At 36.2% G+C, this 10,876-nt stretch overlaps 1 protein-coding gene across 1 annotated transcript; it reads right to left on the reverse strand.

Moving 5' to 3' along the window:
* Window positions 1-120: 120 nt before the first annotated feature.
* LOC136277277 (probable glycoprotein hormone G-protein coupled receptor) lies at window positions 121-3,640 on the reverse strand. Its single transcript, XM_066159098.1, has 4 exons — window positions 3,420-3,640; window positions 2,767-2,838; window positions 2,205-2,276; window positions 121-1,495 (listed from the first exon to the last, which is right to left on the reverse strand). Exons 1-4 carry the CDS (start codon window positions 3,617-3,619, stop codon window positions 121-123), a joined length of 1,719 nt encoding a protein of 572 aa, XP_066015195.1. The 5' UTR covers window positions 3,620-3,640.
* Between the last annotated feature and the right edge of the window lie 7,236 nt (window positions 3,641-10,876).

Raw genomic sequence — 10,876 nt, forward strand, 5'->3', positions numbered from 1 at the left:
ACAAATATTGAATTCAAGTATTATGCCATTAGCATATAACTGGCTTTTACAGTCTGTCTATTTCAGTTTCCATAACAACACAGTCTGACTTTAGAATTGTGCATAACACATTATTCCACATCACACACTGCTGAGCTGAGTAATTTTGTAAAGAACTATCTGAGATGAAGCAGTGCTCAATTGTGACTGCGATCTGTTAGTTCCTTGTCTTCGGAGGGCACCAAAGGACGGAGGAATTCTGAGCCATTTGAAGACATTTTTGATCTGTTTCAAGAACACTCCTTGCCTAAAAGCGCCCAGAATTGGATTTATGCAGGAATTTAGGCCAAGACAAGCAATGGGAAACCAAAATCCGAACACAAACAGAATCTGATTATGGCGGTCACTCCTCAGTTTAATCTTATCATGGATATCTTCAACGGGTACAAAGGTAATGATCAAAATCATTGGTGTTAAAAGTAAGATAAAATTGCTTCCAACAACAAGGGCAATTTTCTTGAGGATGGTGGCTTCCCTTTTCACCCCCAATTGAGAACCTGAGTGGCGAACAAATAGAAATATCCGCACGTATAGCGGGATATTAGCGATGTAAAATGCCACGAAAACGCAGAAGCAGATAAGAAATGTGTCTCGTCCCGCCACTGGGAAGCTGCACATCATTATTGCGCTATAAGAGAGATTGAGAAAGTGAAACTCAGAAGAAATGGCGTATGCGAGCGATAGAACCCAGCAAAACACCAAACACATCGTAGCCACCTTTTTTCCCAAACGTCTGTCGGGATTCATGCAGTGTACTATTGAACAATACTTTTCCACAGTTAATAAAAGAGAAGTAACTGCTGCAACACATTCGGCTGAGGTAAATATGGCGGTAGCAAGCGGACAGAGAATTCCATCCCCAAAAACAAGCTTCTCGACTTTCTTCTCAAGCTGAACACTGGAGAGAAAACTGAAAATGTTCAAATTGCCAATGATTATGGAGTAAATCCCAATTAACAAGTCACATAGCGCCATGTTGAAAATCAACAACATGGATGTTGTTTTGCGAAGAGATCCCGCAAGAATGATAGTAATTAGGACTATCAAGTTGAGTAGTATGGCAACTGCTCCCATCACATACGAACTGTAGAATAGTTTCTTCGGAACGTCGATAGTCTTGGTGTTTTCCTCGTGCTTGGGATGTTTGATCGCCAAGGCAGAACAGCTCTTATGTAGACAAAATATCAAATATCCATGCTCGAAAAATTTCTTTGTTGGTCTTTCATCATTGTGATCCACATTTGGTGCTAATGAAAAAGGTATCTCTGCCTTGAACAATGTACAATTCGCGCATTTGTCGCTCCAGGTTACACCCAAAACAGTTACGAGAGATGGAATTTTCAAGATGTTACTATCTGGTGTCCAGACACTCCCGGTCACGACTAAGGTCTTAAGGTTTGGAAGCTGGCTGATGACGTTACCTTCCCATTTGTGAAGTGGATTAAAGCTTAAATCTCTGAAATGTCAAAGGAATTGTCATAAATAAAAAAAAACGTAGAATCTACATTTACATGTGCTATGCTAAGTACTTTGACAAACCAAACTATTGTAAATATACTTACATGGGCCCTTCTAGAGTTTCAAGTTTCGCATAAGTTCCGTTCTCTGGTGAGCACCCCCCCACCACACCCTTTCCTTCTGCTTCCCCCCGGCTAGAAGTCCAAATTTTTAATATAAATAGGTTACGTTTCAGTGCAAAATATACTTATATTCAGAGCTTACACTAGCTTTTGTTCGAAACATGTTCGCTTTTTAACAATACAAGTGCACCAGTTTTCAACATCAATAGTTGAAAATGAATGCCGTGGGAATTGAAAAGCCCTCGTTGACCAATAACAGCATTTATATTTGTGTAGTAGATTTGGCAGCAGGAACGTGACAGACTCTGAAAGAGGTTACATGGATTTAAAATTAATCAACTTCGTCTCTAACACGAAGTTGTGGTGATTGCACTAGGGTTAGTTCAGTGAAAAGAAATACATTTTTTCAATATGGCATTGAACAATGGAAAATTTAAAAGCTTAATTTTCTGCCTTTCATAGTTCAAGTTTATTCAAGCAATTGCCTTTTCTGTTATATGTCATTTTAAGAAAAACATTGGTATCCAATCATTTAAAATCAGCACATTAAAAAAGCCCTGAAATTGAGACAATATATATACTCACAGAAAAGTTACATTGAATAACCTTCCAAAAGCACCATCTTTGATAACGGATATCTGATTGTAAGCTAACGACCTAAAACCAAAACAAATAATATTGTTATCATTATCATCACTATCATTATTCGCCATTACTATTTTTTTGGGCGAGACACTCATAGTTCAAATTAAAAAAGACATGAGCGTTTTTCCTCATCCTTCAGGTAAAGAAATGAGGACTGAGATGCACAACTCTTATCAACTGTGGACGCGTTCGAGAGAAACGGAATACGGCTACAGCGCTCTTAGATGAGTGTCGTAGAACCAAAGCAAAAGTAAAGGACAAAAATAAAAATTATAGGAAGCCAAAGAGACTTTAAGTCATGTGATAACGACCTTAAGTGCGATAAAACACGTGTAACCAAGAAAAGAATCTTGATTGCGAGGGTGCAACAAGTTTTCTACAAAAAAAAACATAGGGTGCAGTTGAAGGAACAAATGTGAATCTATACTTCCCCCACACTCTTCTGAAAATTTCTCTTTTTCTGCTTTTTTTTCCTTTTCGTTTTCTTTCGTCAAGTACTTACAGGTTCACTAAATGAGTTTGATTCACCAGAAAGTCTGTGGGTATGTCCTGTAGGTCGTTCCTCGACAAATCCCTAAGAGATAATGTAAGGTTTGGGGTGGTTAAGGTGTAGTTTAAAAAGTAAATTTTGGATAAACAGCGCGGGCGATATGAAGCATCGTTTCGCCTCAGCCGAGACATGCATCATATCATCTTATAGAATTTTAAGCACATTTAAAGTTCCGTCTGCAAATTCAAGATCAAAGCAGTGCAGTCTGGCCCTCTATCGCAAAGGGATTCCCAACCACGCAAATACACTAACTGTTTTTATAAAAATTCTTAACGATTTTTATTGTAAACATTTGGCTCGTGAATGTGCTCTTAAGTAGAACCTCTGTGACAAATATGATACATACGATCGATGACAACTAAGATTTGCTCTGACTGAGAAACTTTTCAGGGAGAAGAATGTTCTCTCGACGAGCACCTCCTAGCGTGTTGCATATACTTTGCACCATTAAGAATTAGGTTTGAAGAAAAAAAGGAAATTCTGCAGGTGTAAACCTCTTCCACTCTCTGGCTAATACAGTAATTCAGGTAATTGCATCAAGTTTTTTTATTTTTTACTATCAATGTTCCTAAGAGTAACAGTTCACACAAGGCCGTGTAACTTACAAGGATTCGAAGAGCACCATAGGCTTTGGTGACCTTGTAGAACCATTCAGCTGACATCTAGTATCCCATAATCCTTTTGGTGAACAGTCACAGCGTGCGTCGATATCGCAATGGAAGGTAGAGTTGTCGAGGCCCTGGACACCAGTTACCGGATTTCGTAGCAACAGATAAGTGGCAATGAAAAACCAGGGTGTCTCCATGTTACTTCGACTAAAAAGAGCAAGAAGAACGTTAAAAAAAGACTTTTCTTTTAAAAGAAAAATTTTCTTTGTTTCGTCTCAAGCCTGGAAAAAGAGAAATTCCCAGTCCACCTCGACGATTCGAAACGTCTTCTTAAGCTGTAATTACTCAAGAGCTCTAAGCACGGAGTTAAGCGGATTGTTTGCCGATTGATGTCTATTGTTTAAGTGGTTGAAATTTAACGAGATCCGTTCGTCATTGAAATTCACGGTCATTCATAGAATAATTTCGAAGATAAAGAAGTTATCTTACGCCGGAAAATCGGTCATGTTAATTCAGCGCTCTACTACTCAGAGAATAATATTTTAAGATAGGAGTCAAATAATTTATATTCAGTTACCTTCAAAAGTTCCGACTTGTGTAAAAGCTTTTGAATGATTGATTGGCATATGCCAAATTTTATCAACTACGAGTCTCCTCGGAACTGTCTTTCAACTAAAGGTTTGATCGTAATTCGAGCGGCAATCTCGGACAGATTAACAGGAACACTAAACATGTGCACCTCATCTCCAATTTTTTTTTTTCGCCAATGCATTGAAGAGAGAGTGCGAAGTGGTCACAATGTTCCTTTTAGTTTGTTTGAGATTGAAGTTTGACATGATAAGCAAACTTTAATTTTGGCGTAGCAATCAAGAGTAAACATATTTCTAATCAGAAAGAAACTGAATTTAGTTTGAAATTTGAACCACTTTCCTCGCATTACGCAAATTCTCTCCTTCAAACCCGACGAAATGACCACGTGGAGTTACAGGAAGCAATAAGTGCATTTAAGGAATTGAAACAAATGAAAATTGAAAAATTAAACGATAAGGCAGTGTCACTTTCGATATCAAGAAAAATGAGCACTGATCAAAAACCTTCTCATTTAATTTCTTTCTGGACTTACAGGAAATTAAGTCGAAAACCGATTACCTTTGTATTTTTCTAGCATTGGGCAAATAACGTACATTTTAAAAACATTTTCATCTTTTCTGGTTGAAAGTCGAAAATGGTATTCTTGGCTATTTCTTGGTTATTTTTAACTCGAGGATACAAAAATGTTCATGAACTCAGGCTTACTAAGTGAATAACTTAAACAGTGTTCCAGTCAGTTAAGGCAGTTTTTTAGTCGCGCTTTAATGACATTTAGTTTAGGATTTGATTTTTCATTCATTTCTGTTGAATTTAGCCTTGCAATACTAGGAATAATTCTATTTTTATCGCTTTTATAATTGAAATAAGCGAACTAACAGCACACTTACCGTAACTGATTTTCACTAGCTCACAGAAATAGCTGTCAAAAGTCAACCAAGCAAACCTGAACTGTGCTTGACTGCAATCAGTGGTAAGATTGAAAATACAAGTTTGTTTTCCAGCACATGGATGCATAAACAGTCCTCATAAACACCTGTTAGTCCGGATATTGGAGCCCACTTTTCGTCATTTTCATTAATATTACTTGTTTTTTTTTAATCTATACTACCGGAATGGAAGATATCCGTTTCCTTCCCTGCTAGCATTTCGCGTAAATTTTCCATTAAATATTTGCAAAGTGATGCTGTTTTTTAATCGTCTAGTGTGGATCCAATTTTAACATCCTTTAGCTTGTTCATCTTAATAACTATTTTGACAGTTTCCGCTTGATATTTACAGAGGCGTTCCTCATTGTAATTATTATCTCTCTCTCAGACTGCAGGATGAATTTTATGTAGGGGTTTAATTCAGTTCAGAGAAATGATTTGTCCTTGACCGTTCTGCTTTGATCAATTTTAAACTCTCTATATTGCACCGGGTTATCTGCTACGTATGTTTTTAGTGAGAATATGGTTCTATATCAAGCAAGCCTTGTCGACTTTTTGTATTCAATTCTTTTCAATTAGATATGTTTCCCTTTACAACAGCTTTTTACTCATACTAGGATTTTTTTATGTAATTACGTACGGTTTAGTCTCAGTATTGAGTGACACTTGCCAGGGTAAACTTTTAATACAAAACAACACTCCAAAAATGATGGGCGCTCATTCATATTTAACTCAGAAAATAGCCGAAAGCCATTTCAGAGTTTTTGTCCTTTACTGAGCTACCTGAATGGTGTTTGCAATTTCTCTTATCTGTTGCTACCAAAAGCGTACGAATTTAATGTTCTGTCACTGTACTGAGCCAAATGATCAGCATTTTGGCGAAATCAGTATGTAACCAAGGAAATAGTTCTTGAATATACTATCGAATGAAAGTTTAACGGAGATCTTCGGGAGTAGATTACATACAAATGTTTTTGGTTTGTTTCCATGCAATTCCGATTGATGCGCTCAATTGTGAAAGAGCAGATCGATATTGCTTAACTGATATCACTGAATCCGACACTTGAACATGTAATCACACCAGCTAATGAACGTTTCCATTTTAATTCTTAATTTTACGAATCACTTTGTAAGTAACGTATAAGCTTTTCAAATATTATTAACAAGACCTCCTCCGTCTAAATGTATCTCCTAATGAAATTTTCGGTTTGATAAGTGAGGCTAACGGAAGCATTTTCCTCCCAAACGTCTCTTTCGAAACAACGAGCAAACAAATTCTCTCTTACTTTGTCAAGTGACGTCTCTACGCTTCTCCTCCTTCGCCTTCTTCTTCTTCTTTTTCCCCTTTTTCTCTCCCCAAGTAAGATTTAGTTACTGCTGCTATAAAGATTATCACGTTTCTAAGCCGGATCTTTCTTTATCTTTAATTGCATTTATCAGCAATTAAGAATCTACCATTTATTTGAACTGGAAACGACAACCTACTGGTAGTGTTTGTGGGTTGTTGCTTTTTTTTTTCTGGAAGAATCGTCCTCTAAAAATCTACCTCTCAAGATTCAATGAAAGAAACACGATGGATACTCAAAGCCCTGGCTTATGTGTCTACGAATTGCTGAATTACAAGAACTGCGTTCCTTTGGCACTTCAAAGACTCTAATAAAGATTTCTTGTGTACTTTTTACTAAGGGATTTGTTAAAATTCAAAACATACTCCAGATATCCCAGATCAGGGCAACATATACCAGTGAAAAAATAGTCTGTAAATCATTCGAAACTAATAACCCAGTTGGTAAGAACTTGCAAAGGTTTTTCTTGCTTTGAAGATGTTTTTACCGGCTACTAACTTGCTGCTACTTGAATCGTAGGTTTTGAAAATTTACCTTCTTAAGCCAAGAGCACTGTTGAAAACTCGTTGAGAACAAATCTCTCCAATTCAGCAGTTGATACCCCAACTCAAGTCTCCTCGGCACGACAGAATTCTACACTCGTCGTTTTCTACTGCACTCGTTTCATATAGCAACATTTTTACTGGCGCGGCTTCTCATTCTTTTGAAAACAGCTGCCAGTCGGAATTTGACTTACAAAACAAATTATTTCAAAGCAAGGGCATATTGCCAATATCGTGTTAAAAGTTTACAAATTACCTTTTTCCCGTACTTCATAATTGACTCAAACGATCACGACATTGAACCATAAATGCTCAATCTGCAATTTTCATTAAGCCGTTCTTTAAAAAATTATTTCTTGCCAAACATCTTCTTAAATCTTCTCCTTTTTCGCTAAAGTGAAAAAAACTGGAAATAAGCCCACTGGTAAAATCGTATTGAAAACAAGAATTCAAGCTTACAATATTAGGCACGCATGATAAACTTTACAACGAAAATAAAAAATAACAAGGGATCATTAAATTGAAGCAGTTATTAAATTTAACTTTTTCCTTTTGATCTCTAACAAGAAAAGATTTCCAAAAACAGAGTTGCATTTGATTCTCGAACTTTATGTTTCATATTTAAAGGTATTTTCTTGACAACTTTTCAGTTCGTGTTTAACTATTTTTCCTTTTTCCAAATCGAACAAGACATAACATTTTTAAATTTCTGGTTAGCACAATGTACTCACAGGAAATTATCCACGACAATAACTAAGAAATGGATTTATTCCGAAAATTAATTTGCAATATGCCAGTGGATTTTTTTAGACATCACAAAATCCGAACTGTCAAGGAACTATCAAATACCTCTGGCATGTGATTACGCCAAGAGAACCGTTGAATTGGTCGATAAGTCCAAAAGAAGATCGCATAACTGAAACGAAAAGGTCTGTACTTATATATGTCACAATTCCATTTGAAATAGGTATCAGCAAGTAAAGAAGAACATAAGTAATCACGTCAGGAATAATGGCCCGGTGTTATTATGGAAAATCTTCCATAGAGATCTTGCCTTTTCCTTCTGTAATGATAAGGAGAGAAGTTGCAGTTTGTTAAGTAAAGGAGAACGTAATTCAATGCATTATAGCGAAACCGTTACGCAGAAAAAAAAACTAAAAGAGACTTAAAATGATCAAACAGACAGAAAAGACCAAACAAAAGCAAAAGGGAAGCAGTATACTCTCAGCTTACAAAATTACTGTATTGCTTTCTGAACACTCCTTTTCCGTCAAAAAGAAGAGAAAGATAGATTTAAAAGTAAAGAAATAAAAAAAAAACATTCACCATGGGAAATAAATGTTATTATGAACCCGAAAGTAATCATGAAACATTTTATGAATCTTTTTTCACTGCAGTCTCTATGAGCCATTTTAGATTTGCATCACATTGCTATCAGACAATAATTGAAACTGAACGACTAGAAATATACAATTTCTATATGGTGCAATCTTCCTGATGGAGGTTATTGGTCAAGCAATAACTGTATGAATTGTATGTCTACAGTTCATCTGTAAAACAACATTTGGAAAAAAATGGCAGAAGAGAATTTTTCTTGGCTGTCTCCCTCCTCAAGACATTGTTTTTAAGGGATCACAATCATTGACTGCTGTTAAAGTGACAAAAGGACCATGTTCCTCTCTACCCTGGAGTCCACTCCAAAGTTAGACAACTCCAATACCAAAGTCACACCGGCTAAAACACAAGTCTGTGACATGTTTCCATTTCTTCTCCTTGGGATCGTACAATTATCAACTGCTGTTAAAGTGACAGGTGGAGAATACTCCTCACGAGCTGTCCGCCCACCAAACACATACAACAATCCACTGCTAACTGCTACTGACAGCCCAGCCCTTGGGCTGTCCATAGGTGTTACCTCTGTCCATTGACTTGCGTCCAGGTCAAACCTTTCGACACTAGCCAAGGCTCCTTCTGATTCATTAGAGCCACCTATTGACAAAGCAGTAAATATGACCTGTTACTTGCTGCCTGTGAGGTCTGTACAATGCTTAGAAAAAAAAGAATGGGATGTAAATAGAATAAGAGAGATGGTAAGTTTTGAGCTTGGTAAAGAAATAGGGAGAGATGTTTTTACATCTTGCCATGAGTGTGGGACAAAGAAGAAATCCTGAGTTCACCTCAGAACTTAGGATTCTGAGCTCCAATGGTCTACCACTGAGCCAAGGAGACTCTGCGGTGAGTGAGATCTATTACAAAGTTCACATGACACACGTCCTGCATACAACCAAGATCAGCAATGTTAATAGCCTCATGTTTGTAAATAGAATAAGAGGGATGGAAAGTTTTTTTTAAGCATTGAGGTTCGATTCCCCATTGGGACTCAGGATTTGTTCTTTGTTTCATGCTTGTGACAAGATGAAAAAACATCTTTCCCCTGTATATAGGTTGTTCTTAAAATACCAAGGGACTGAAGACCTTACTTGCAAAGGCCAACAATTTTAAGAATTTTTATGTCAATGCTGATTCATTTTCTTTGCTTTGAGCACAACATAAAAATTCACAAAAATAAAATTTTAGCTTGAAGTAGAGCAATAAGCATCAGCTATTGTGGAGTCAAAAGAATATTCTCTACTATTTTAAAAGAACATGCCTTGGATGGTTTCAAAATGTATTTCTTGAAAGGAATTTAATGTGAAGAATATTAATTCACTCTCCCTCTACTCAAATTAACCCTTTCAATCCCAAGATCTCATAAGTAATTCTCCCTACTGTCTACCAAACAGTTCTTGTGATGTTAGTTTGGAGAATTTGGTATTGGATCAACTAATAATCCCCTAATTATTTTTCTTTTTTCTCACCATCTGTCTACTTGATATTGTATTTTATTGAGAAATATATTGTATAGATTGTAAATATATATTGTAAATATATTGTATATATTGTAAATATATTGTATATATATTGTATATATTGTATCACAATGTATTGTAAGGAGAAATTCTGTCTTGGCTACTCATGGGAGTTAAAGGGTTGAGAGAAACTGTTCGAACACACGTGTAAAGACAATAAAAGAATCAAATGACAGGAATCTTATAGTGATCTGAGCATCTGCTGTAAAATTTTTCAGTAACAAAAATTTGAAAAAATCAGCCACATGTAATTGTATATTGAGGCAATCTTTTACTGTACACAAAGTCAAACTGCTATTACCTGGAATATCTCTTTGTTACCACCCATATTGTTGGTTACCAATAAAAAATATATGTATACCTTTTTTAACCATTTCCTTTGGTGTTTACTTACCCACGGCATACAAGACGCTACCTAATGTTGCAAGTCCTAGGTAAGCCCTTCTGTGACGCATGTCTGGCTGCCTCATCCAGGAATCGCTGACAGGATTGTAACACTCAAACACTTTAAGTTCCTCTCCTAGGTCACTCAAACCACCTTAAAAATCATATAAGGAACAAAACAAAAATTGAATGGTATTCATTGTGGGTATGACATATTGATGATGGTAAAAATAAGTAAATTTTTTTTATCAGTATTAATGAAGATTGTTTTTTTCTTCTGCAGTATAATTGATATCAAAACCAGGGTGTGGTCAAAATTTTGTGAACAAAATGTAGTCCTCTTCTGACATTTTTCAGAGCTATCATTTGATTTCTAGCTCTACAGTTATGAGTCAAGTCATATCACTTACACAGAGTAGTTTAAGTTAAGAGTTTAATGTCCCCAAAATGTCAACATTAGGTAACCATGCCAAAAACCATTAGTCCTAGGTACCAGTATTCATGTAGATTTTACACACTCAGAAAAAAAGTTATCAGTTAATTTACCAACCATCAATCTCATTACATCTTTCATCTAACCAGTTCATCATTTCTTTTGCTTTCATGATTTTCTGATCATTTAGTGATAGTGTGTTTTTAATTACGGCCACCACAAAAAAAAAAACAAAAAAAAAAACCAAAAAATCAACTTCTCTGGAATTAACAGTATTTCCACTGACGTTTTCCTCTTAAAGAGGGGAGGGGGTGGGGTTTTGA

This window comes from Pocillopora verrucosa, chromosome 12, assembly GCF_036669915.1.
Source record: "Pocillopora verrucosa isolate sample1 chromosome 12, ASM3666991v2, whole genome shotgun sequence".
In the NCBI taxonomy this organism is placed as follows: Eukaryota; Metazoa; Cnidaria; class Anthozoa; order Scleractinia; family Pocilloporidae; genus Pocillopora; species Pocillopora verrucosa.

Bases quoted from the DNA above. Each gene is read 5' to 3' on its own strand.
- LOC136277277 (XM_066159098.1), bottom strand. From the start codon at position 3,619: ATGGAGACACCCTGGTTTTTCATTGCCACTTATCTGTTGCTACGAAAT. The intron at 2,839-3,419 runs GTAAGTTACACG...ATTATCTCTTAG, and splicing joins ATGGTGCTCTTCGAATCCTT to GGATTTGTCGAGGAACGACC. The intron at 1,496-2,204 runs GTGAGTATATAT...TTGACATTTCAG, and splicing joins TTATTCAATGTAACTTTTCT to AGATTTAAGCTTTAATCCAC.